This window comes from Bos javanicus, chromosome 16 (assembly GCF_032452875.1).
Source record: "Bos javanicus breed banteng chromosome 16, ARS-OSU_banteng_1.0, whole genome shotgun sequence".
Classification (NCBI taxonomy): domain Eukaryota; kingdom Metazoa; phylum Chordata; class Mammalia; order Artiodactyla; family Bovidae; genus Bos; species Bos javanicus.
In genome coordinates, this window is record NC_083883.1 from 51,049,156 (window position 1) to 51,075,782 (window position 26,627).

General features: G+C 63.0%; 1 protein-coding gene across 1 annotated transcript; it reads right to left on the reverse strand.

Annotated features, from left to right (window-relative positions):
- Positions 1-26,627, reverse strand: PLCH2 (phospholipase C eta 2). The gene is made up of 22 exons (XM_061382990.1): positions 26,216-26,627; positions 24,581-24,727; positions 22,056-22,309; positions 21,731-21,859; positions 18,210-18,380; positions 16,210-16,303; positions 15,846-16,049; positions 15,540-15,660; positions 13,721-13,892; positions 13,206-13,313; positions 12,034-12,192; positions 9,315-9,401; positions 8,886-8,968; positions 8,428-8,525; positions 7,831-8,013; positions 7,340-7,447; positions 6,728-6,852; positions 6,565-6,649; positions 6,063-6,209; positions 5,630-5,709; positions 3,266-3,563; positions 1-1,773 (listed from the first exon to the last, which is right to left on the reverse strand). The coding sequence occupies exons 1-22, from the start codon at positions 26,337-26,339 to the stop codon at positions 488-490; spliced, it is 4,263 nt and encodes a 1,420-aa protein (XP_061238974.1). The 5' UTR covers positions 26,340-26,627; the 3' UTR covers positions 1-487.

Consider the following 26,627-nt stretch of genomic DNA (forward strand, 5'->3'; position numbering starts at 1 on the left):
TGGGCAAGCACGGATGTGTTTATTGGAGTTGTGTTCAGGAGTTTACAAGCATATACAACGTCCCGTACAGAGCAGGGTTTGTGCAGAGCCAGCCAGCAGTCTGTGGGGATGGCCATGCTCTCGTCACCCTGGGCGCCTGACAAGCACACCAGGCCTGGCACAGCAGGACCGGGCAGACGCGCGCCCGCACACGCCACACGGCTGAGACTGGGAACAGTGGGAAGGGACACGGCACCATTTTCATATTGTAGAAGCTTTTGTCTCTAAAAAATTTAAATATCCCTCAATGTGTACGTAAATCTTAAACGGTCATGGAAGCTTTACCTGATCCTGGGACGGGGGTCCCTTCCTCCCTGGGAGGAGGGGCGGGGGCCAAAGGGCACAGCCACGCCAGGGACAGGCAGGCAGCCTCCCATCCTGAGCAAACACTGGCCTGCCAAGGCCCGGACTGCAGTGAGCGGTGGGGGGCGGTGGGCACCCAGGCTGGTCAGAATCGGAGCAGAAGGCCGGTGGCGGCAGCACCTAAGGGCTGGTGGGTGGCGCCCTTGGAGGGGGCCAGCACATCACCACAACCCTCTTGGCCCACGGAGCAGGCGCCCTCAGGGGTGCCCCGCTCCTCCTCCGGGGGTCCCCATGGACCCCGCAGCCGCTGCTGCCGCTCCTGAGCCTGGCGGGCCCGGCTGGCGATGGCACGCACACGGCTCTGGCTGCGGGAGGAGGAGCGCCGCAGGAAGCCCGGGGCACCTGCCACCCCCTCCCCGGTGGGGCCCAGGCTGGTAGGTGAAGTGATGTCCCCAGCCTGCTGGAACCCCGTGAGCCAGCGCAACTGCTCTGTCAGGGCATCCGGCCGCACCCTTCGCCCAGCCGGCCTCTCTCCAGCCAGGCCCAGGCCGCGGCCCAGGCTTTCCACGCGGGGAGCAAAGTCGTCTGCAGTCAGGTCCCCGAGGCTCTTAGACTTGGCAGCCACAGTGCAGTCTGGGAGGCCTGCCAGGGGGAGGCGGCGCCAGGGTGGCCCGGGGGCCAGGGGCAGGGGCTGCAGCCTGTCCGGCCCCACAGGCAGCTGGCCAGCAGCCCGCAGGTTGGGGTTGGATTTGCTCTTGGTCACAGCGGGTGGGTCCAGGCAGGCGACTGGGGCCGAGCAGGGCCGCAGGGGCAGACGTCCTGCCAGGGTCCCTGGGAGGCTGTCGCAGCCCAGGCCCAGGCCCAGGCCCGGCAGGGCGAGCTCGATGACCGTGTCACTGGACGACAGGCTGGAGGACGAGGACACGCTGCCGCGGTGGCTGCCTGGCTCCAGCCGCTGCCATAGCCGGTCCCCGCCAGTGGCGTCCAACGACACGGTGGGGCAGGGCCCGGCCAGGGGCCACCGTCCACCCAGAGACTCCGAGGGCACCTGCCCCTCGCTCTTGGCCCTTCTGGGCACGTGGCCCAGAGCCCGGGGGTGGCCCTTGCCTTCTATATGGCCGCTGGGGGCCCCCTTGCAGGCCCCAGCAGGGCCCCCAGTGCTGCATGCCCACTGCCTGCTTCCCGGGGCTGGCTCAGCACTCGCATGGCTCCCTGTCCGGAGCTGGAGGGGCCTGGGAGCTTCCACAGCCGCCCTTGGGGGGCTCGCCGAGAGGGTGCTGAGCCCTGTAGAGCACTGGGGCCCTCCAGGGGCATGGCTGGGGGGGGTTGCCCCTGGCAGTAGGGGGCCGGGACCCAGGGCTGGCTCCTCGGCAATGGTTTCCAGGCTGCACAGCGAGGAGACCGACCTCTGCATGGAGAAGGGGCGGGGCTCTGTGGGGGAGAGGGAGAGGCCTGTGTCGGGGGTGGCCCGGGGCTTCATGCCCACAGGACGCCCGCACTCAGGCCCCTCCACGTGCATACAGCTGCCCCCACACCCCACTCCCTCCAGCCCACCCTCTGGTTCTACTGCTGCTGGGGAAGGAACTGGCTTCTATGCCCACAGGCAGGGGGCCTCCCAAGGCCAGGGCAGCAGGGCACACGGGGGCCGGGCCCCGTTACCTGGCACTCGGCTGCTCTCAGTTCCTAACTAGGGAGGCAGCGTGGGGACAGAAAGGAGAACAGGGTGGTCAGCAGGTGTGGGGTTGGCCATGGACACAGGAGGGGAGGCTGGGCACGTGCAGGAGAGAGGCTCAGCTTCTAGCGCACCCTCCCCAGGTTGGGTCCGCTCCCTGTGACCAGGGTCCACTCCCTGTGAGCAGGGGCCACAAACAGGTCTGTCATGACCACCCCTGAGGGCAGAGGCAAGGGGAGGGTCCAAAGCAGAGCTGCTCACACGTGTGTCCCCGTCCCTGGGAATGAGGGTCACCTGCAATCTGCTCCCCTCATACTTTGCAAGCTGAAGCCCTGGTGTCAAGGCTCTGAGCCCCTTCCAGGAGCCCAGGCCAGTCTTCCCAGAGGACTGCAGTGCAGGCCAGGGCTGGGGAGAGGCGGGAGGAAGACCTGGAAACTGCCTCCGGGTCCTGGCAGTCAGGCCAAGGAGGGAGGCTTGGCCTGGCACTGGAGCTAGTCTCCAGAAGCCACGCTTGGGCCTCCAGGCCTTGGCAAGCAGGGCACAGCTCAGACTCCCCAGTCCCCACCCTGGGGTCACTTCCCAGCCTCAGAGGTGTCAGGCCCGCGGGGCACGTCATGGGCACACAGGGAGCTGGGGGCAGCAGGGCCTGCAGGACTAGCTGATGGAGCACAGAGAGCACACGAAGGCCACAGTTCTGGACATGGAAGCGCAGCGGGACGCCGGCCAGGCCATGCGGGATGGGGCGGGGCCAGCACAGGGACGCTGCCAACGAGCGTCTGGTCTTACCGGTGGAGAACACGGGGGATTTACTTCTAATCTCCTCCAGCTTTTGAATGAACAGGGCGTTCATCTCCCTCTGCAGGGCCCCTGCCTGCCTGCGGGTACCCTCGGGCCAGCGGGTGGCCCCCTCGGGGCTGCCCGGGCTGCTGGAGTCCGAGGACATGGAGCCACTGCCGCCCGGCCCGGGATGCCGGGCCCTGGAGCCCTTGGGGGCCCCTCTGCTTCTCCCAGGGGCAGCGTGGGGGGCCCCCAACGAGTCCTCCCAGGCACGGGGCTGCTGGCTGATGGCCGAGTGCCCACCCTCGGGCCCCGGGCTGGGCAGCCGCCCCCTGTGCAGGCCCTCAGCATCCTCGCCGGCACAGGAGCCCACCACACACTTCATGCAGGTGGCGGCCATCCCAGCAGGCCCGGGGCCCACAGGCACCCGCGGGGGCTGCTCCTGCTCTGGACTCCTCTCCGCTGGTGCCTTACCTCGGGGGCTGCGGCTGCCTGGCTCCTCCCGGGTTGGGGCCTCCGGGATGGGGCCAGGGCTGGAGGGTGCCACATTGCCAGCCTCCCCCTCAGAGCCGGTGTCCTGCAGGCCCAGGACCAGCTCTGGGAAGGCCTTGCGGCCTGGCTTCTGACTCTTGGTCGGGGCGCTGGCCGTGCGCCGCAGGAGCCGCTGGCTAACGGAGGGCCGGGGCAGGGGCCGCCCAGCAGCATGACTGTCCAGGGAGCCGGGCTTTGGGCCTCGGAGGAACAGGCCTTTTAGGCCCAGAGCCTGCTTGACCTGCAAAAGAAGGAGACACATAGGGGACAGCCAGACACCGGGGGCTGGAGACCGCCCAGCCCCATCCAGCTGAGCTCCACAGGGTACAGCCCTAGGGACCAGCTCGTTTTGAGGCACCACTCGGGGCCGAGCCTAAGGAGGAGGGTCTCCAGGGTGTCTCTACCAGGGTCAGCGGCGGCTGCATCTGCGGCCTCAACCCAGCCTGCACCGGGTGGAGTGAGTGGGCGCTGGCGGAGGGGCTGCAGGTCTCAGGGCAAGTGTCCCAGGGAGGGCTGGAGGGTCTCCTAAGCAGAGACCTGGGCTCTAGCCCTGTGCCCACTGCACACTCCACCCCTCCAGCCCTTGGCCCCCAGCTCTGAGGGCAGGCTGGCACAGGGCTGGTGCAGAGAGCGCAGCGGGGTGAGAACCCAGTGGAGCAGCCCCGGTCCCGTTCACCCACCCCAGGCACTGTGGCCGAGGCAGCAAGCACAGCCAGGTGCAGCCCCGTGCTCTCGCCCAGGCCCCTGCCCGGCCCACTGCCTGGAGGTGCTGTCTCTTCCAGGAGGCCTTTCCGGGATCCTGCCAGGCCATGCTTCCAGCCTTGCCCTGCTCTCTGGTCACGGGGCCTCAGGAGCAGGGCCCACGCTCGCTTGGTGCTCCCTGAACCAATGCTGGCCCAGGGCCTTCCCGGGCAGCTGGGCCCAGGAAGTCCCTGCAAGGCCTCTCCCCGTAGCCTCCCTGCCTGGGGAGGGCAGCCAGGGTCCCCAGGACCAGCTGGCAAGTGTCTCAGTCAACACCGGACAGGCCGACTGGGTCCTCGCATGCAGAGACCCTGCAAACAGTCACGGTGCCCATGACACGGGGCCCTTCAGGGTGGAGGTGTTAGTGGCCAGCACTTGAATCAGCTGCCTGATTCAAGATCCCAAATCCAGAGCAATTTGGTCAGAGTCAGCGAGAAAGTCATTTAGAGGAAGGTCCAGAATTCAAGCTCAGAGCTCCTGGTCCCTGGGGCCTCTCCCTTCCTCCCCACCCCCAGCACGGGGCACCGAGGCACAGAGAGATCAGAGGGGCACACAGGCATTCGGGGGCGGTGCACACAGAAGGAGGGGGAGGGAAGAGCACAGGCGCCAGGAGGGCTGGCAGCTAGAGGACCTAGGGAGGGGCAGGAAGAGACGGGCTGGACCCCGGGGCAGACACACGGGAGGCCTGGCTGAAGTCCTGGACCTGCCTCGTAAATGCTGTTCTGTGCCTGAGGATGGCCCAGGGGACCCGGAACCACATCCCGACCCACATCACATGAGCTGACAGTCTGCAAAATGCTACCAGGAATCACAGATGCTAACGGGGTGGCCTGAGCATGCAGGTGGGGGCGGGCAGGCCACGCCGCCCCCGCGCTGGGGTACCTTCGAGCTCCTAACAGAGCTGTGCTTCTAAAAGTAGACTTTGGACACACAGAAGCCCACTGCAAGACCAAAGAGACAGAGTGAGGCCGTGAGACACCGACAGCAGGCGTGCAGCGAGGAGACGGAGACACAGGACAGACAGGGCGACCACGGACGCACGATGGAGCTGGGAGGCCAGTGGGGGCCCCCGCCGGCAGCACCCGGGGCCGAGGAGCGAGGCAGGAAAGAGATGGTTAGTGCCGGGAGATGCGCGGACCCCCGTGTGTGCCTGACAGACCACCTCCTACGCCCCGCTGGGCCCCGGACACAGAACCGGGGACCCCTGGGCTCTGCACATTGGGGAAGTGGGAGCAGACCCTCTCCTGGGGTAAATGTGCTGGGGTGAGAGGGAGACGGGGGCAAAGCCAGGCAGACGCCTTCAAGGACGGACAGAGAACCGGGGACCCCAAGCAGTAGGGGGGCTCAGGGGAGACGGGAGGGATCAGGGGCGCCTGGGAAGGCCCATGGCTCCCACATCCTGGCAGACACGGAGGCAGGACTGGCAGAGGGGCATCAGGAGCCCCGCCAGCCCCTTCCTGGATGGAGACACAGGCCCATCAAGATATCCACCAGGGACAGGAATGGAGGGGGTGGGGTGGAGCTGGTATGCCCCTTACAACAAGTGACCTTGTAGGTGGCACTCACCTTACCACTGATGTCACTGACGGCCACATGGACAAAGATAGAGGCTTCTTCCATCCCCTCCAGGTACACGTGCCGATAGCCTGAAACAGCAGAGGGCAGGCTCACCCCAGCCCCACACTCTACTTAAAGGTCCCAAGGCCCTGATTACAACCCACGAGCCGGGTCCTGGGGACTCTGCTGCCTTCAGGAAGCCTCCCAGGACTGCCTCAGCTGCAAGGATCTTTTCCTCCTCTGGGAGCTGAGGTTAGAGCTCCCCTCCCCCATCCAACCACACAGTGCTGTGGCCTTGAACCCTCCTCCTCTGCGCTCTTGGTGTCCCCAGGCCCAGGCGAGGCAGGAGCCAACTCGCCCCCTCCTGGCCCTCAGGGAATGCACAGTAGGGGCACTGGCCCCAGGCTCTGCCCTCCCCCACCCTCACTGGCCCCCTGCGCACCTGGCATCATGCTGCTGAAGGCCAGCGTCCTTTGGCCGATGAAGTCACGCCCAATGGGGTCGTGGTCCCAGACGAGGAAGCGTACTAGCGCTATCTCAGGCATGTGTACCGTGAACACCAGGGTCTCCTCCCACATGGGGTTGAATCCTGGAGGCCGCCAGGAGGAGGTGTCTGTCACCTCTGTCCCATCCCCACCTCTCAGGCCGTCCCCATCACAGCTCCAACCCGGAGGCCACCTGGGCCCACACCCTCCCCCAGCAGCTTCTCCTGGGCTGGCCGCTGGCACAGAGAAGCAACGCTGGAAGGCCAGGTGGCTGTCACTGGGCTCCCCACTGAGGGGGCAGCCTGGGCAGTTATGTGAGTTACAGGCTGCAGCCCTTGCCCTTCCCTACCTGGTCAGACCAGCATCACCAGCACAGGAGCTGTGATGGGGCCTGGGAGCACAGGCTGGCCTCTGGGTGCCCACTCCCCTCCTGCACCCCCACCCCACCCACATGCTCACCATTGTCGTCCACCACCCGGGTCTGCTCCTTGTTGCAGTCCACCGGGAGCCCGATGACCTCCACCTCCACGAAGGGGTCGATGATCTGGTACACAGGGCAGAGTAGCACCGCAGGCCAGGCTGACAGCCAGGCCCTCCCGCCCGCCCAGGCCCTCCCACCTACCTCCCCTCGGTCCCCCAGCATCGAGTCCCGCGGCTTGGGCAGCTGCTGACCACTGATGATCCGCAGCACCAGCTGCTTCTTGAGCTGCCCGGGCAGGGGGTCCTCAGAGTTAGGGTTGAAGATGCCTGTGGGGGGCCGGGGCAAGAGGATGAGCAGGCAGGGTGAGCCCCCCACTGGCTGGCTGGGGCAGCCCCAAGGCACCCACTCCCACCTCTCCCCCACTGACTGGACGGGAGTCCCAGGTGCAGGAGGGGGACGAGAGGCAGCACTCCAATGCAGGGGTGCCGAGGGGCCGGTCACCTCTGTGACCCCCGTGATGTGCACCCAGCTCGTTTCCTCATGGGTGAACCACAGGGGCTCAGTGTGGGTGCGAGGCCACACTGCCTCTGGATGGGTGACTGGGTGCCCGGTGATAGGGTCCAGGGTGACAGCAGGAAAAGATCCACAAGTTGCTTTCAGCACACACGGGAGAAGCTGAGGGTCTGAGAAGGAGCAGCAAGTGCCCAGCCAACCTCGCTCAAGGGCGCCTCACCCGGGGACCCTCGTGTAGGGGCGGGCTGGGGAGGGGCTCCAGATCCCGGCAGGGTCGGGGCTCCGGGGCCGCGTCCTCACCCTGGCACATGCACTGAGGCTTGAGCACATAGCCGCAGCTGCCGTTGGCGCTGAACTTGGCCCGGTTCAGCTGCAGCATCCGCCCCTCCGACTGGTAGTTCAGGGCGACTGCCAGGAAGGACGCGGGGTGACCAGGTCAGTGGGGGGTGCAGGCATCCCACCTCTGCACTGCTAGTGAGCCCAAGTCCGCTAGGGTCACACTAGGCACAACCAGGGCCCTGCGACCCGGCAGGACTTTCCTAGAGCCTGCACAGCGGCCCCTGCACAGGGGCAGAGCTTGGCCAGACTGGGGCTTTCACCACCTTACCCTGGGGTCCTAAGGCCCCCACCCCCGCGGCCCCCACCAGTGCCATCCTGGTGAGGGTGACTGGATACCTCCGAGATTCTCCCGAGTCAGGGGCGAGAGAGCTAAGCGGAGTGACTGCGGAGTAACCAGCCACATCTCCCTCGCCGCCCAGCCGCCTCTGCTGACCCAGGGCCCAGGCACCCACCCATCTGGCAGCCGGCGTTCCAGAAGGGCTGCGGGTTGTAGTTGCTGGAGTCCACGCGGTAGGAGGAGGGGTAGATGCGCGAGAGCTGGTGCTGGTTGAAGCGTAAGTACTGCGCCGGCTTCTGCTGCAAGATCTGCTGAGCCTTGGTCTCGCTGAAGGAGGACACCTGCCAGCTGGACGCCACTGAGGGCCGAACGGGTATCGTCAGGGCACCGGGTCTGGGAGCACCCCCACGGGACTCCGTCCCAATGCCTCTGCCCCTCACTGGGCCCTGCCCCCCACTGGGCCCTGCCCCCAATGCCCCTGCCCCTCACTGGGCCCTGCCCCCAATGACCCTGCCCCTCCGTGGCACCGCCCACCTCTAAGGCCCCGCCCCTCCCCTCCCCAGGCCCTGCCCCCAATGACCCTGCCCCTCCGTGGCACCGCCCACCTCCAAGGCCCCGCCCCTCCCCTCCCCAGGCCCTGCCTTCAATGACCCTGCCCCTCAGTGACCCCACCCCCTCCACGGCCCCGCCCCATTGGCCCAGTTCCGTCCCTGAGGGCCCCATCCCAATGGCCCCCGCCCCTCCCAGAGCCCCACTTGTAGCGACCCCTCACCCTCCGTCTCCACGTCGTGGGTGCCCACAGACTTGGTGTACTTGACCAGGTCTGAGAGGGCCCGAGACAGCTTCATAGTCTTCTTCTGCCTAGCGGCCCTGCAGGAGGGAGTTGTTGGGGTCAGGACCTGGGTAGCACTCCTCCCTTTGAAGCTCTGGGGAGCGTCCATCACGCGCCAACTGTGCCCGTGTATTCCAGGGCTCGGGTCACACATGGATGTACTGAGAGGTGACGCTGGGGGTGGACAGGTGCTGAACCCAGGGAAGAGCACCGACCCTGACCAATCCTAAGGAAAGGAGCCCAGGGAGCTGCCGGCCCTGCACCCTGGGGTCGCTGCCTCGAGCCTCCATGCCCCCTCTGAGCCTGCACATCTGACGCCTGCTGTTGCCAAAACAACGGCCTCAGCACTTTCCACGCAGCCATCTCTTCAAGGACCGAGGATGGAGGTGGGCACTGACCCCCTGCTCTGGCTGCCTTGGGAGTCCAGGTCCTCGTCCCCCTCCTCCACACTGGCCGCCTTCTTCAGCTTGCTGCTCTTTTTCTGTGCAGAAGGAGGGCAGAGTCAAGATGGGTGGAGTCTCAGGCTTGGGGAAGGAAGGATCTGCTGACCTGGGGTCCTGGCGCCCACGCTTCAGCTGGGCCTGCCCCTCCTCTGCAGTGCCCTGCTCAACCTGGGCCCTGGAGGACCTGAGCTCTGGGCATTGGCCACTGTCGACCAAGGGAGAGCCATCGAGACACCTGCTCCATCCAGCCCTGACCAAGGCTCCACACCTATAGCCTGAGAAGGCAGCCAGGAATCCCAGGGACTCTCAGGGCTGGAGAAGCCCCCGCCCCACCTCTGGCTGGGGGACATAGGGGCAGGCTCCCTGCCTGGGAGCCGGGCAGACCTTGCGCTTGGAGAAGCTGCCCATGAGGAGCCGGCTATTCCGGCGGCTGGTTCCGGCCTCTTCCCCGATCTCCACGTCCTCCTCGAACTGGAAGCAGAGACAGACAGGGGGCCGAGTGAGCCCAGCCTCAGACCAGGCCAAGGGGCATGGGCAGGAAGCTCCTCCCAGTGCCTCCTTCCTGGAACAGGGGGAGCTGAGAGGGGCCTGGACGAATGGGGTAGCTGGGCCTTGGGCTGGCCGCTGCCCCAGGCCCTCAGGAGGCACAGTCCCCACCCACATGGGGTACACAGAGGTGGTTGCCAGGAGCAGGGGCCTGGCCGAATCAGCTCCCCACAATGTCCCACTCCAAACTCACTAAGTGCCCAGTTCTGATTCTTCCCCATGGATGGTGATTGCATAATGAATACCGTCAGTGTGTCTGGAATATTCCGTGGAGTGCCTGCTTATGTAATCCTCGTTTGAGGATCCCAAGCTCAGGAGCCCTGACCTGCTTCTCACAGCTGCGGAGGTGTTACCTCTTTAGACAGTCCCCAGGGCTGTGGCTGTCCACTGCTTGCACTTGGGGCTACAGCAAGTCTCCTGAAGCCACAGGACCGAGCCTCCTCAGCATCATTTACAGAACACACGTATGGGCAGCTCCCCTCCCGGCCCCTGCCCCCTTCACCAGGAGGGGGCCCGGTCCTGGCAACACTGTGGCCTGTCCACCTCTGTCATCTGTCACTGAAGCCCAAAGCTGTCATCCATAAAAGTGAAAGTCACTCTGTCGTGTCTGACTCTTTGCAACAATATGGACTATACAGCCCATGGAATTCTCCAGGCCAGAATACCGGAGTGGGTAGCCATTCCCTTCTCCAGGGGATCTTTCCAACCCAGGGATCAGACCCAGGTCTCCTGCATTGCAGGTGGATTCTTTATCTCCTGAGACATCTAGGGAAGCCCATGCTGAAGCTCATTTACACTCCTGGAGTGGCTGGAAGCTTGTGCCTGTGTCCCTGAGGCCACTCGCTGTAGCCACCACCAGCTGCCCCCGCCAGCCCCTTCCACAGATGCCCCTACAACCCTCCCAGCTTTGTTCAGGCTGTGCCTACCACACCATGGCAGGAGCTGGTTTTGCAGCCGACGTTCCCTGTCGGAGAGGGGTTTCAGCAAGACGTACACACCCTGTGTGTGAGCTTGTACACACACCGCTGGGGGCACCCCTGCACATGCTCCTCCCTCAGTCCCCTGGCCTCACCCAGCAGATGAGTGGAACCCTTCAGGTCTGGATTCTGGTCACCAGGCAGGGAGCCTGGAGCTGGAGCGAGGGACAGGAGGCCCTCGGCCCAGCAAAGAGGGGCAGGGACAGCCACAGGCCCATCCCCCCGGATGCCTTCTCTGCTCACGTGCTAGAGAGGGGCACCTGGCTGGAGACATGGCCTGCAGTGTCAGGAAGCTCCCAGGAGTCACCCCCCAACCAACTCCGCTGCTCTCCTGACCCCAGTCCCCTTCTCCACCCTCTGGGGAGTCCTGTCTCCCACTGGTTGGCAGGCTACATGGAGGGGCGCTGGTGCAAAGCCCAAGCCACAGACCCTGGGTAACGGAGGCTCTCAGGAAACCCATGAGCTGGCAGAGGCATGGGAATCTGTGTTCACAGTGTTTGCAGCCAGCAAGGCTGACACACCTCTTGACTCGTTAACCCTTGCCTGAAACCCCATGGTCACCCAGCACAGCAGTCCTCCTGAATCTAGGTACAGAGCAGAGAGGTACGTGCTGGCCCAGCATCCTGAAGAAGTGCTGCGGCCAGGGCCAGAATCCACTGTCACCCACCCCCTCCCCTGGCATCCCAGCTTGGCAGGGAGACAGCACCCCTCTCCATCCTCAGCGGTGAGGGGTGTGGGCAGCAGGGCCACGTCAGCCCCTCCCACCAGCACACAGAGCCGGATGTGTCTTGTCTCACAAAATGGGGTCTGCAGGACCAACTGGCACCCTCCTATCCCTAAGGCCAGCCTCCCTGCCCATCACAGCCCCCACGGGGTTCCCCCCAGGCCACTCTGTTGATGTGACCCTCCTCCAGTGTCGGCCAGTCCCTCCAGACGGCACCACAGCCGCTGGTCCTGGCCAGCCCAGCCTGGCCCCCAGGCTTTATGTCTGCCCTGACAGCCCCCACACTGTTCTCCCTGTGAAGGTACTTCCCAGAGCTCAGCCGCGCTTCCCTGTGAGGCTGGGGGCCTCCAGGCAGGGGGCAGCTGGACAGCTGCCAGTACTTACCAGGCTTTGAACCCCTCCCAGTCACCACCAGACCCCCGAGGCCACGCCCAAGTTCTCTTTTAGGAGGAGCTGGAGGTCCCTAGGGGGCTGCCATCCGCTCCTGCCCACAGGTGGGGAGGATGGGGGCTAGAGGAGTTGCCCACAGACCTCTGGGGACAAACTGTCAGCCATACCAATGGGGCGGCCCCACTGTGGTCATCTGCCTTGTGAGACTGACGGCTGCAGGTCTCTCAAGATGAGACTCGGAAGAGCCAGGTGTGAGCTCCTGGAGGCCCCAGGGTGAATATATGCACCAGGGGCAGTGTGTGTGTGCAGATGTAGGTGTGTGTGTGTGCAGGTATGAGTGTGCAGGTGTATGTAGGTGTGTGTGTGCAGGTGTGTGTGCAGGTGTGTATGTGCGTATGCAGAGACCTCACGTGCCAGCCCCTCTCCCAGCTGCAGGCAACCCCCTTCGTGGCCTCAGGGCTCTCACCTTTTTGGCCTCTGCCTTGGGCCCAAGTTTGCCAGGTGGGGGCAGCGTGGACACGGTGAAGTCGCTGGGGTCTTCACAGTCCCGAATCTTGGACTCCTTCATTAGGGAATCCAGTTTCCTCTTGGCAATGTTTTCCACACGTTTCCGGTTGGTGGAGGCCTGCGAGAGGCAGCCAATCATTGGCCTCCGTCCCCCGCCTCGGGCAGCAGTGTGGACTGCATCCGGGGTCTCAGCAGGGCCAGCGCCACCCCCCCTCCTCTCACACTTGGCACTGACCACAGGCTCACTCCTGCATCACTGTGCTGGTCCCCATCGCCCCCCTGCTCCCCCTGGGGTGCACAGTAGGTGTGCAGTTTGTCCTGGGCCCCAGACAGGCCCAGGCCCATCTGATTCCAACGCCCGCCTCCTTCAGCTGCACTACGCTGCCCTGGGACCCGCAGATGAGTCACGGGCACCCAGCTGCCACTATGCGCTCAGGGCGGCTCAAGATCGGGAACCGACCACCATCCACTTTGTGTCTGGAGGAGATGAATGGGGGTGGGGGTAGCCCCAGTGCGCCAGGGTATCTGGGCACCCCCACACCCAGGGTACAGTGGGTGCAAGGGGGCCAGTGCAGATGTAGGGTTTACTGTTGCCTCGGGCCAGGCAGGGAAATGCACAGGCCCACCCAGAGCATGAAGAGTCCACTGCCTCGGGGCTTTCTAAAACAATTAGCCAGCAGGTCCAAGAACTCTACACAATTGCTTTCTCATCCGATGGCCCCTCAGGGAGAAATAATACTTCAGCAGCGCCCAGAAAAGGGAGGATGCTAATTAGAGGTCCCCCCACCTCCCCATGGCTACCTCCCCATAGCCCACTCCTCTGCTGCTCGACGCTGGTGCTGACTCCTCAGCCTCTCAGCACTGACCCAGCCTCACGAGCTTGGAGAAGAGGTGACAGTTGCTCATTGGGAACTCGGGGTTTGTATCCTGTGGGGGGGGGTGGCTGGGCAGGGGGGCCCCCTGTGGCCCAAGCCAACTGCATGCCCAGCAGCCTGGCAGCTGTGCAACTTACCCTCAAGCTGCCCCATGCCCCTCTGTCCCTGCTGCCTCCATCCCACAACCAGGCCATGAGCTGGCCCTTCAGGGCTGTGGCTCCCCAATCTGGGAAGAAGGTCCCCCCTCCTCACTCACATCCCCGTTGAGGAGCTTGCAGTCTTCATCGATCTCATCTGCGCTGTCCTCATCAGACACTTCGCCCTCCTCAGCATCCTCACTGATGTTGGCTGGGAGCTTCTTGCCCTGGGGGAGCAGGTGGGCCATGAGAGGGGTCCCTGCGGGAACTGCTAAGAGGCCAGTACCCACAGGAGCAGCAGCTAAGGGTGGGCACCTTTCCCAAGCTTGCTTGTGGCTCTCGGGCCAGGGGCAGGGCCAGGGGAGGGCCAGGGGCAGGGCCAGCCCTGCAGCAGCATCACGGGAGGGACATGCCCTGGTGTGCATGCCGAAGGCCCCAGGTTGATGGACCTCCCTGGGGAGATGGAGGCCAGGGCAGGGGCAGGTCTTGTCCTGACCCCTCAAATCTATCACAGATGGTGTGGAACCCCAGCTGGTCTGGAGCAGGGCCCTGCCCTGCCCTGATCCTAAGTCAGAGGTAGGAGGTCAGAGGCTCAGCAGGATGCTGGTGCCAGGAAGGGCAGGCAGGGTCTCACCTTCACCAGGATCTTGCCCTTGAGCACCTGGGGAGAGGGCAGCATGGTGGCATCCTCGCTGCTCACTGATGACAGGTCCAGCTTGTCCCCAAGAATGTCAGTCAGATACTGGGCCATCTTCTTCTGCTGGATGACACTGCAGTGGTTCTCAATGGACAGGATCACTGGGTACCTGTGGCCCCAAGACGGAAGGAGCAGGATGAGGCTGGGGGAAGGCTAGGTCCCACCACAGGTCACCTGCAGCACTGCATGAGGAGGGGGGATCTTCACAGGAGCCCAGGAGAGATGTGGCTGCCAGCCACTCTGGGAGGGTGAGGACTTTTCCTGGTGGCCCAGCGGTTAAAAGTCCACCTGCCAATGCAGAGGATATGGGTTCAATCTCTGGTCTGGGAAGATTCTACATGCCTTGGGGCAACTAAACCCACAAGCCAAAAGTACTGAAGCCTGAGTGCCCTGGAGCCTCTGCACTGCAATAAGAGAATCCACCCAGTTCAACCAAAAATAAATAAATAAAATTTTTTTAAAAAAGCAACTGAGTGTGAAGGATAGGAACCAGGAGACCTTGAGGGTGGGTAAAGAAGGCATGTACTTCTTCTCCTCATAAGAAAAAAATCAAAGGCAATTAGAAACTCCAGGAAAAATAAAAGGAAACGTTCAAGCAAGTCATAAAATGGGGTCAAAAAATGATGTGGACTGAACTGAGGTGCAATGTGGAGCAATGGACAGACTGTGAGAAAGATTCCCAACCACCGAGATCCTGGAGACACTGTCCAGTGTGTGGCCCTGGGGCCCAGTGTTGGCCCAATAGGAGGGAGATACAGCCTGGCACAGCTATGACCTGCGTGGTGCGGGTAAGGAGAGCAGTGTGGGCATTTTTGTAATAGGCTCTTCAGTTGTTTGATTTATTCTTTTCAGTCACGTGCACAGTTACTTGGATTTTTGTCAAAAGGCAACATAATCCTTTTAGAAAATGTAAGTGACCCCAGCCTAGAAGTCACAAACTGGACCAAGAGGTGGCTGAATCCTGTGATGCAGGGAGGCAGGGCCTGAGCAAAGGTGCTTCTCGCCTCAGTCCTCAGGCGAGAACCAAGTGCCTGTAAACATGATGCTGGCATGGGAGGTGTGAGCCCCATCCCGAGACCCCAGCAGGCCCCTGGCTCTTTGGCAGATTCAGGAGACCTGTGTGTCCCAGCCCCACTGCCCAGGATGCCCCCGCACCTGCAGTTCCAGAGGCCAGGCTGTCCTGCAGAGGGCCCCCATGCCCACCCCCTTCCGAGACAGAGCCTGGGCCAGGTCTTCCCAGAGGAACCCCTCTGTTTCTAGTTCTTAAGTCAGTCTCCTTCTCCTTTTCATTCAATTAGCTCTTCCCTCGCCTGCGAGCCTCGCTGATTTGGGGTAACTAACAGTGTGGGGAGGCGGTCTTCTATTTTCAGAAACTAAACTGGATTTTGTTCAATAGTGTCTATAGCCACAGCTGAGTGACAGCAAAGTGAGTCTGGACGCAGAGTAGCTTCTTAAGGACAGTCAGCGCCAGAGGCACTATTGGAGGCGTCTGACACCTGGCGTCGCCACCGGGTGTGTGGGGGTGGGGTTTCTGCCACACACACCCCTCCCAGCCCGTGCTGCTATTGCACCCACCACCTCTCCCCTCCTCCACCCCTTCCCTGCCCCTCATCCTCAACAAGAAAGCCCGAAACCAGCACCTCGGCCACTACAACCACTGTTCCCCAGAAAGGATGTGGGGGAGGGGCAGGAAGAACGCCTTGATTCCTTCCCCCACCTACCCCCCGGGGCCAGCCCCCCAGTCCCAGTCACTCACTCATTCTTGATGAAGGCGTACTTGTTGATGGTTTCGATGACGTCTTTGAAGAGGATCTTGGAGGTCAGCGTGTAGCCATGGTGCACGATGGGCTCCCCATCAGGCCCGTCCCAGCAGTCCACTGCAGGCAGGCAGACCTCAGTGGGTTCCAGGGACCCACAGCCCATGGGCTCTAACTGGAGGCAGTCTTCCTGCTCCTCAGTTAACACCAAGAGAGACCTATGCCAGCCCCTGCCAGACACAGGGCTCCTCGGGGAGGCCCCCGGGGCCGAGCGGGGGTGCAGGGCCCCGGCGCCCAGCGCTCACCCTCCACACAGCGGCAGCCGGCCTGCAGGACCCGGGCGTACATGTCTGCCCTCGACTGGGATGTGAGCTGGTCGCCCGCGAGGTAGGTGTTGTGAGACGAGGTGATGAAGTAGTGGCTCAGCGGCTGCGTCATATCCTGGTGCACGAGGCGGTGCTCCGGGTTGAAGATGTCGCCGGCAGGGCTCCGCGTGTAGTTGGTGAAGCCTGTGGGGAGCAGCGTGGGTGGAGGGGCAGCGGGGGTTCAGCCCCCATGTGCCAGTCCCGTGCTGGTCTCAGCTCAAGACCACCCACCCTCATGGCATGTGGCCCCCTTGGCACCCCACTGGCCTGGCAGCACAGCTGGGCCAGGGTGGCACCCACTCACCGTCAATGCCCATTGCCCCTTTACTCTTGTTCTCTGGGCAGGGTTCAAACTGCTCGATGATGTCGCGACAGCTCTCAAGGGTCACGCCCGTCATCTAGGCCAGAGCAGGGGGCTTGAGACCAAGCTGGCTTCAGGCAGCCCCTTGTCCTCCTCCACCACGGCCAACCCTCCCACCCCAGCTCTGGCTGCTGCATCGCCCAGGGGCCGACATGGCGGGGCTGAGACTCTGGTCCTTGTAGTGGGGGCTCACTGGCCACACCTAGTGTCACAAGACTTGGGACTCGATGGCCAGCAGAAGATAGAGGGTCCCCTGGCTTTGGAAGAGCTGGCGCTGGCTAAGGATCCCTGCCAGGGGGAGGGTCTTTGGCCTCATCAGCTGGGCCATCCCCCACTGACGCCGTGCTGGGGGTCTCAGGGCAGGCTAGCAGGAGTGAGGCCTGATATGAGAAAGTGCAGGAGGGCCAGGACTGTGTCCCATCTTGGAGGAGCGGAGGGGGCTCACCCGGCCCCTCCTGCCATCTGCCCAAGTCCCTCTCAAGAAAGTTGCACACAACAGCCAAGCCCAGGTGGCCCCATGTCAGAGGCTGAGCGATTCTTAGGGCCCCACAGTGCAGCCCCCAGGAACCCCCAGCTCTTGGAGACAGGCCCACCAGCAGGGCTTCCTGGACACCCCCAGGAATCTGGGGCAGGTATAAATAGTGGAGTGGACAGATGGGGTCAGAGCTTGGAGCAGCTGCAGACCCAGGAGGCCAAACCACCCAGCTGATTTGGGCCCCAGACTATAGGGAGAGTTGTGGAAAGCTTAGGGCAAAGGTCAGGGAGCAAGGGGTCAGTGCTGCCCTTCCCACACTGGGCCCCATTCCCTCCCTCCACCCCCAAGTATGCCAGCTGTTGGGACAGTTGCCCCTCAGCCTTGTGCCAACACTGCCCACAGCCAGCCTGGTACCCACCTCTCCTGCCTGGGCGAACCCCAGTGTCCCCATCAGCAAGGCAGGAGGGAGGCCCCAGCAAACCGCATGATGGCAGTTGGGGGGAGGGGACCCAAGAGCACAATGCGGGGGCAGCTCCCTGGGTCAGGACACTGGTAAGAGGTCCAAGGTGACCACCACCCAGACCCAGGGTAAGTCCACAGCCACTCCTGGTTCCCAATACCCAGCCCCCAGCCCTTCCCAGTGGTGGTCACCCCCAGCCCATCACCATGAGCTGACACTGTACGTGAGGCAGGTGGGATGAGGGCCCTGAGAAGTCCTGGGGCCAGGGAGTCTGACCCCAGAAGGGCAAGGCAGCTGGGGCCTGAAGGTTACCCCAAAAGTGGCTCTGCAAGAGTCCCGGGAAGTTAGAGGCCTGGACCCTGATCCCCATGGCCTTCTCCCACAGCCTGGGGGCAGTGCCTATGCAGTCTGTGTCTGAGCACCCCTATTCCCCACCCCCTTGGTGAGTGCTGTCTCCTCAGAGGTTGCTGACCTTCCCCTCCCCTTCCATGGACTTCCAGCCTCTGTCCACCAGAGCTGGCAGCACCTGGCCTCCACCCAGACCCCTGAGTTTCTGGACCCTGAGCTTCAGTTAGGCAATGCCTCTTGGAGCGATGGAGCTGCCTGGGGTCTAGGACAGTGGGCAGGCATACTCGGCTGGCCCCCATAGGCACCCACACATCTGCTGGACAAATGTTTGAGTGAGTTGGCAATGGGCACAGAACCCTGGGGGTGTGAGCCCAGGTGGAAAGGCTGGGCCATGGAACCTAGGCCAGGAGATGCTTGACACTAAAGTCGGGGCTGTGGTCAAGCTCTGGGCTGGGGCACGGTCAGAGCTGAGCTGCCCTCCTCCCCCACCTGCTTGGCAGTGGGGTGGCTGATGAGAGCCTGGGCTGGTCCAGTATATGGGCCTCAAATGCCAGGCTGGTGCCCACTCTTCTCCCACACTGTGGACAGACTCAAATGCCTAGGGAGGCTGAGGGGAGGCCATCTTGACCAGGAGCCTGGCTCCTGCCGGGGGACCCTCACCTTCTGCTCCACCTCCAGGAAGCGCAGCAGGTCAGTGGCGTCCAGGTGGTCCTTGTGGTTGCTGTAGGTGAGCATGAGTAGGTAGAGGTCCCGGCGTGTAGACATCATCTTGTAGAAGGCACAGAACTCCTCAAAGCCTAGTGTCCCCTGGTGGTCATCCGTGTCCGCCTCCTGTAACGCAATGTCTCTGCATCCCCTCATGTCCCATCCTGGACCTTGACTGAGAGGGGGCCTTCAAGCCCCTCATCCCTCAGGCAACCCTGAGTCAAGAATCACCTTTCCCCCTCTCAAGATCACTGCCTGTATCACAGGCTCGTGGAGCGGCTCATCGTGCTCCCTAAGTCCTACAGCAGCAGCCTCACTCTGCCTCTCCCACCAAGAAGCCACCACATGATCCATTAATACAGATCTCACCCTACTTGCCCCTTTCCTAGCCTTCCAAAGTCAACCAGCACCTGAACCCGGCAATGTACCCCCACCTTCAGCCAACAACATCCACCCAGTGCCCATACTGGGCTGTGATCTGTAATCACAGTTGGTCGTCCATCGATTAGAAAAGCACAGGGCCGCCAGGCATGCAGAAATCCCCAACTTCAGCCTCTATCAGCATCTCTTAAGCAGAGATGACAGGCCCCTGATCTCAGCCACTGTCCTCACTTTTCTCAGCGAACAGCTCACACAATACCCACAGGGACCCCTGCCCCAGGCAAGCCCACTGGGCTGCTAATGAGACCACAGGCTCCTTCGTGAATCCACTAGCTCAGGAAGGATGCACTGAGATGTCAGACTCGGGACACCAAGAGTCAAGGCCAGGGGCAGACTCAGAGGACAAGGGCACTCAGTAACGAAGTCTAGGCTGCCCAGAAGATGCCAGAGGTGCTACGGGGCAGTCAGGCCCTAAGTGCTGAGGTCAGGTCCTTGGCCTGTCGGCTGGGGTGGGGGTGGGGATGGGGTGGGGGAGGTGACTGCCTGGCAAAAACAGACACCAGGTTCAGCACCATGGACAGCAGTACTCGCCAGCCCTGCGCGCAGTCTGCATGTCTTTTCTCCTATGGCCACACCATCTGGGATGGCTGGAAAGAGGCCCCTCTGAATCAGGAGAATCACCCAGAAGCCAGGGGGCCACAGCCACCCCCAAGTCCCCGAGTCCAGAGAGAGTGGGGCTCTCGGGAAGTCTGTCCCTGCCTTTCCTGACCCTGTGGCCTGACACCAAGGTGGGCACCCAGCCAGCCTGTGTCCATCCAGAACCAGTCACCCAGGTGGGGTGCCCATGCCATGGCTGGAACAGGACCCAGCCCAGAGTCATCGGTGCTGAGGTCAGCAGATGCCAGTGAGGACCCTGTGTCTGCCCGGTTTGAGGGCGGCCCTGCATCTCAGAGCTGGCGGGACACGCCCTGCAGGTCAAAGGGCCTCTTGGGGACCAGGATGGGACCTGGCTCCCAGAGCCAGGCTGGGAGCCCTTCCTGGGGCTGAGACTGAAGCTGGGAGAGATGCCCATATGCTGAGCATCCACCCACAGGGTCATCTGGCCTCCCTGCGGGCTCTGAGCTGGGCAGCACACCTAAGGCACGACTGGAAACCCTTTGGGATGATGAGGCCCTCTGGACCCAAAGGGATGGCCCCAACCCCTGGGCCCAAGGAATTCCTTCCGATGTGGTCCCGTGGTTGCTCTCCTCTCCACAAAAGGAAACTGCCGTGGCTGAAGGCACACACTGGCCGGAGCCACGCTGCTGAGCCAGGCCTGGAGCCACCCAAGGTGCTCATCATGCAGGAGGCCCAGGGGCCACACCAGCCTTGCCCACATTCCACTGTTATTTTAGACTTAATGAAATTATGCTCAAGCCTCTTTTTACCCACCAGACAGATCTATCCTTTGATTAGGGCAGTTCCAGGCAGTAGAAACAATATTGAGATTTCTCGACAATAAAATTGATGTTAATTATCAGAGGGGCTCTGCCTGGCTGGAGGTCAGCCCTCTTTCCCTGGGCCCCCAAGTGCCCACGTAAGGCCCCATGCAGATGGGCCAGGAGGCCCAGGTGCTCAGAGGACACCAGGGACAGCAGCCACTAGGGGCAGAGCTGCCCAGGGTCTGAGGTCAGCATTCCGGGTGACAGCCCCCACTGGACTCTCTCCAGATCCTCGCCAGTCCTTCTCTCTTGTCGGTCCACCTCTCCAGTCCTTCTCGAAGTGGTCTAGCCAGTGCCCAGATACCAACTGGCCTGGGGGTGCTCAGGGTGCTCCACATGGGCCCCTCTTGCTCCCAGAGGGGCTGGGGATGTGGGCTCCCTGGAGCTCCCAGTGGGGGCATTTTCAAGCCAGGACTTGACCTTAAGGTGCCAGAAGCCTGTGCCCACTCCATGAGGCGCACTCATCTTTTGTCCTGTCTCCAAGGCCAATCTGAGCCCTGTTGCCTGGCCCCTGGCACAGCTTCATGTTCGGGAAGGGACTGCTGACCCCCGAGCTGCTCCCAGAGACAGAGCAGGCAGAGAATGGGGTCGGGGTATGGCTCTGCAAGCCTGAGCCACCTGCCAGTTCCTCACTGCCCAGGCAGGCTCTATCCCCGCTGGGCCTTCAGGATGGGCCATGTGAGACCCCCAGTCCTCAACCAGAATCTGAGATCATCCAGTTCACCATGCCCCCCTCCCACCCCTGCTATTTACACAGACCCACACACTCTGAGCTGGCCAGCTCCCCTTGCTCCAGCCAAGCATGACTTCCTGTCCATCACAGGAGCTCAGGAGGGAGCCGCCAGGGCTTGCGCCTGGAGAGGTAGCTGGCTGTGTGTGTGTGTGTGTGTGTGTGTATGTGTGTTTGAGTGTGCACATGTGTGTGCATGTGTGCATGCATGTGTACACGTGTGTGCATGCGTGTGTCTCTGTGTGTTTGTGTGTCTGTGTGCATGTGCATATGCGTGTGTGCATGTATGTTGGGGCATGGCACCTCATTCAACCTCACAGAACCCTTTCCCCAGCAGCAGTGAGACAGCGAGTCCTGAGTGAGGGCAGGCTTTGCTGGCCCAGCCCCACCCAGAACCAGGACCCACTGACACCACCTGCCTTCCTCCCCCAACCCAGCAGGGGTTCCGGAAAGAGAGAAACTCATTACAGACAATAAAGGCAGCCGCTCAGCTGAGGATGCATTTTCATAACTGCTAACAGCAGTGGCAGCAGACCACAGGGGAGGCGTTGGGTGACCAGCACTGCTGCCCGCAAGGCAGGGCTTCTGCCCCCCATCGGGGCTGGGGAGTCATGGGGTGGGGTGGGATGAGGGTACAGGCCCTGTGAGTGGTTTCCTTTGCTGGCCAGGCACCTGTCACGTGCCCAGTCCATCGGCCAGGGGGGGCCCCGGGAGCTGCTGCAGGGAACCAGCACAGCCAGAGGCAGCAACCTGGGGTATCTGACTGATCGCCCCCCAAAGGTCCAGACCAGCTGCTGCCTCGCTATTTGATGGCACAGCCCAGGACCCTCTGCAGCTCGGACAGGGTGGGGCTGCTCCCGACACATACCTGGGTCTGGGCTTACCTTGAACATCTGCTTCACCCTCTGCCGGGGCAGGTTCACGTTCAGCTTGTGAAGCAGCTGCAGAACCTCGCCAATGCTCAGGCTGCCGTCCCCATTCTTGTCGGCCTCGTCAAATGTCTGCTTCAGCCACTTTGGGGCCAAGTTAGGGACCAACGTGGGTCCAGCAGGGCCAGCCATACCTCCCCTCCCCTCCCATTCCCGGGCAGGAAGGCGTGAAGGACCCCATCCCAGTGCCGCTTTCCCCAAACACATGAGCCAGCTGGGGCGGGGAGCCCACCGAGGTGGACAGCGAGGGTGCGTCCTGGGGCCCGCCCGCCCGCCGCACGCGAGGATATTGGTCCCGGGTGCGCTGGCGGCGGGCCAGGCTGTCCTCGTCGCTGATGCCGGCCATGAGGTAGCGCAGGCCCGTGACCCAGGTGCGCGCCTCGTCGCCGCTGGGTGAGACCAGGTCCAGTGACTCCCGGTGGCTGCCGTGGTAGATGCTGAAGCAGCAGTTGGGGTCGAAGCTGCCATCAGGGTAGCGCTGGAAGATCTCCGACTGCCGCCCCTCGCTAACCTCCTGGATGGAGTCGATGGAGACTGCAGAGGTAGGGGGGTGCAGCACAGTCACGGCCCTCCCCAGGGTTTCCCTCCTGTCTGAGGCTAGGGGAGGGAGCATTTCAAGGGGCCCTTGGGGTGTTGCTGTTCTGTCACTTGGTCGTGTCTGATTCTTTGCAACCCCATGGACTGCAGCTTCCTTGTCCTTCACTATCTCCTGGAGTTTGCTCTAACTCATGTCCACTGAGTCAGTAATATCATCCAACCATCTCATCCTCTGCTGCCCACTTCTCCTCCTGCCCTCAATCTTTCCCAGCATCAGGGAAATCTTTCCCACCCTTGGGGAGAAGGAAAAATCACAGATATGCTGGGGCTGGTGAGCTCGCCTCTTCCCATTCCACTCTGACCCTGGGGTCTGCCCGTCTTCCCTCTGGCCATTAAAGAGGTCCATCCTCCCCAAGAGAAGGGCTGCCTTCCCCCAGTCAGCCACCCTGGGTCTGTCCTCTGCACCCGGAGTGAGGAGAACCAGACAAGCCAATTCCATCTGTCAAGCTCCGGCCAGTTGCCTCTCATCCTGGGAAGGCAATTGCTGGCCAGCACGGCCGAGAGCCTGTGGCGATCTCTGTGATAAACTCTGGCACCAGCAGGTGGGAGCCAGGGGTGGTGGGGTCCCACTTGGCATGTGCCAGATCAGGCTGCAGGAAGAATTTCATTACTGGCCACAGTGTCTGGAGCTCCGTGGAGCCTGTGTTCAGAGACTGAATCCTCAGGAAGAGATGAGCTCAGAGGTCATCCTTAGGGTCTGTTCCTGTGCACTCGGCAGGGTCCTTTCACAGATACCAGGGCACAGGTAGCCAGCAGCCCCTCTGGGAGCAGGTGCCCTGAAGTCGGCACAGCCAGGGACCCCTAGCATCACACGCTCCGCCTGGCTCCTGCTGCCTCTACCCCCAGAGCCCAGTGCCTACTCCCGGAGGTGGGGTTGGCACCCCTCTGGGCATGACCGTGTCTGGTGCAGTAATGGTGGGCCTCCCCGACTTACACTGTGAAGGGTGGCCTCACTACTCTGTCCTCTGCCCCCTCTGCCCCCTCCCTGGGGGCTCCTGCTTCCCCTGCACCCCCTGCCTGGAGGGGGCCTGTCCTGACTGCTTCTCCATCCAGCTCCCTGTAGCTCACATGTCCTTGGTGAGGAGGCAGGGGTTCGGGGCCCCCAGATTAGGGGATGCTGACAGTCAGGAAATAGCTGCCTCTCACCCCATTCCTCTCTCCCAGGGACCCCTCCAAGGCCAGAGTCAGCTGGTCTCTCCCATCCTAAGCCTGCTGGCCTCAACCTACCACCGCCTCCCCAGAGGGGCCACCATGACCCTGTCCACCTCTCCCCTCTATCTGCCATCCGGTGTCCTTCTCGTCACTCAGCATGACGTGAAGTTATCCTACCATCAGGTGGTATCACGACCTCACACCCAAAGACCAGAGTCACGTGGGCTAAATTCCCACAGCAAGCCCAGCACTGAAACAGTGCCTCCCGATGGAGCACAGGGGCTCCTGCCTGCACGGCTCACGGTGACTCCACCTCCCCGGGGCCCACAGAGCAGTCCCAGCCCCTTCCTACAAGATGCCCTCCCAGGGGGCTCCACAGTGTGTCTCTCCTGGGCCCCGTGGTGGTGGCAGCTCCCGTAGCAACCACTGGGCTCAGGCCCTGCCCTGGCACATCTGCGTCTCTCCAGCTGCCAGAGCCAGAGGAGGGGCGGCAAAGTTCCCTCTGTCACCTGCAAGGGCTCACGTGTCCCTCCCTGACTCCCAGGACCCCCAGCAAGGTCCCTGTGCAAATCCTCACAGCTCATTACCCTCCTGACCCATCCAGACAGCCCTGCAGCCTCCATGCCCCTGCCGGCTGCTCACGCCCCAGGCTGCCTGGGCCAGCACTGGGCACCAAGTCCTGTCCTCAGAGTGCCCAGGGGGCCAGACCAAAGGTCCTTTTGCCTCTTAGCCCCTCCCAGCACCCAGCGCAGGGCTGGGCATGGGTGCTACCCAGTCTCCACGGAGTCCCAGAGGATCTGCTGGGTGGACAGCAAGGCCGGGGCCCTCCCTCCCCGACTGCATCCAGAGGCCACCATGGCTCTCCAAGGCCAGCTGAGCCCGTGTTCCAGGCCTGGGGACTTTCAGGGCTCAGGGTCTTGCTGCCCCTCCCACTGCCCGGAGGCTGCTCTGGGAGGGTCTCCTGTTCCAGGACTGCCCCACTCATTCTTGGCCTTCTCATTCTTGCATGAGGAGGGTCTCCTGCCACCCCCCAGCCACTGGGGCCAACCCACTCACTCTTGGCTTTCTCATTCTTGCGTGAGGGCCGCCAGCGGATGCAGGAGCGATGCTCGTCCAGGAAGTAGAAGCGGACCAGGCCCTTGGAGCTGCCCCGGAGCTTCACCATCTGCGTCCCCGCCTGCATGGCACTCATACATCGCTCCACTGGAGGCCCACCGAGCCGCCACACAGACAGACCGACACAGACAGACAAATGGAGCACTGGTGAGTGCTGCGGCAGCTCCCTGCTCACCACAGCCTCAGGTGTACCCCCAAGTGCTCACGGGGTGCAGAGAATACCCCCCACCCATCAGGGCACCAAACTCAGACCCTCCAGGGCTGCCTGTGACCCCAGGTGCTGGCCCAGGTCACAGATCCAATCTGGGACCCTGCTCAGTAGCCAGAGTCCACACAGAGTTCAGACCAGCTCTGCCCAGCCAGGTCCATGAGGCTGAGGATACACCCAAGGGCAGAAGTCCCAGAAGGTGCTGAGCCCTCACCTTCCTCACAGGGCCTAACTGCCTCCCCCCCAACCCCCGCTCCTCCATCCATTCAGCCTCCGTCTGCAGCCTGCACATCTCCCATGTCCCAGGGTAGGGGATACTGGCCAGGACAGTGGCCCCCAGGGCTGGAGAGGTAGCAGGCTCCTGAAGTCCCAGGGACAGGACCATCCCGGCCCCCCTTGGGCCTTTACAGCTGCTTATGGAAGGCCCAGAACCAGGAGGTGCCCTCTGGGGAAGCACCAAGTCATTAACCCATGAGGTCCCCTGATGAGGGACCCTCAGGTGGTGTGGAGGCCTGTGGCAGTGCTAGCCCCAAGGGACCAAGCAGTGGGAACTTCTCAGAGGAAGCCAACCTCTGTTCTTGAGCTGCAGGCATGGTGGGCTGTGGGGGGGCGGGGGCACCCAGTGGGGACGGGTGCACAGGGTGGTGGGCTCCACTGAGACACCAGGAGGGGAGGGGATGGTGTGGCCGCGGGGACATAGTAGCAGGTGAAGAGAGGAGGCTGGGGGTGAGGACAGGGATGGTCCAGGGGCCTAGAGCAACTGGGCCAAGCCCCACTCCCCCAGGTGGACAGAGACCTGGTGGAACGGACCAACCTGAATGGGGCCCTCCACAGGCCAGCCCCACTGGGACAGACTCTACTGTCCCATCCCCCCCAGAATCTCACTGCAGTCAAGAGCACCCACTCTGTCGGCCTCTTAGGGCCGACATGTCTGACCCCAGCATGCTGGCCTCTCCCCACCGGGGCTGAAGGTGCTACTGACCCCAAAGTACCAGGGACCCCCTCAGAGAGTGTCCAGCCAGCACATCCACCAGGACCATGCCCTCGGCCCCTCCTTGCCCCTGACTCCCCCACCCCTTCCTTCCCCACTGCCCGCCTGGGGTTCAGCCTCCAGACCCCAAGGTGGGGGGCTCAGAGAGGCAGACCAGGGGATGCTGTCAGAGCCCCAAGACCCTCAGAGGGAAACCGAGGGGTCGGGAGGTTACAGGTTTGCATGGGGGGTGGTGGGAGCTCCCAGGCTTTTCACACTCCGAGGAGCAGCCCCACCCTCCTGATTCCAGTGACCCTGGTGCTGGGCGGGGCTCTGGCAGGGAGGAGCAGACCAGTCCCCACCCCAGAAGACCAACCAGACAGGCCAGCCCCCTTACCTAGTGGGCCAAGCTGCCACTGCGGAGACACAGCCACGCTCCCGCCGACCCAGAGGAGGGCCTCCGCCAGGCAGGCTACGGTTCCCTTGGTCCGGCTTGGGGTAAGTGGCCAGGGGACGGACATGCCCCGATGATGGCCGGGGTGGGTTCACGGAGGCCAGGGAGGGCCGGAGCCCCCCACCCTACCTAGGCAGTGGGTCAGGTGGTGGCGGGCAGCCCCAGAGCTCCACGGGGCCCCCTTCTCTCCTCGGCTCCCTCTTTCCCTCTTCGCTGGCCTCTAGCTCCCCCGCAGGGCTGTTCCCAGGCGCCTCTGGCATTGGCCTGACTGTCACCCGCTGTCTCTGATGGCCCCTGTGCCAGTCCGCCCCCCTTCCAGGGCCACGGAGGGGTCCTGGGAGAAGCTGCACCCAGG

Excerpts from the sequence above, each read along its gene's own strand:
- PLCH2 (XM_061382990.1), bottom strand. The coding sequence starts at position 26,339 with ATGTCCGTCCCCTGGCCACTTACCCCAAGCCGGACCAAGGGAACCGTA. Across the intron at positions 18,381-21,730 it reads GGGTGAAGCAGATGTTCAAG|GAGGCGGACACGGATGACCA; the intron begins GTAAGCCCAGAC and ends ATTGCGTTACAG. Across the intron at positions 8,526-8,885 it reads CAAGGCAGCCAGAGCAGGGG|GGCCGCTAGGCAGAAGAAGA; the intron begins GTCAGTGCCCAC and ends TCCCTCCTGCAG.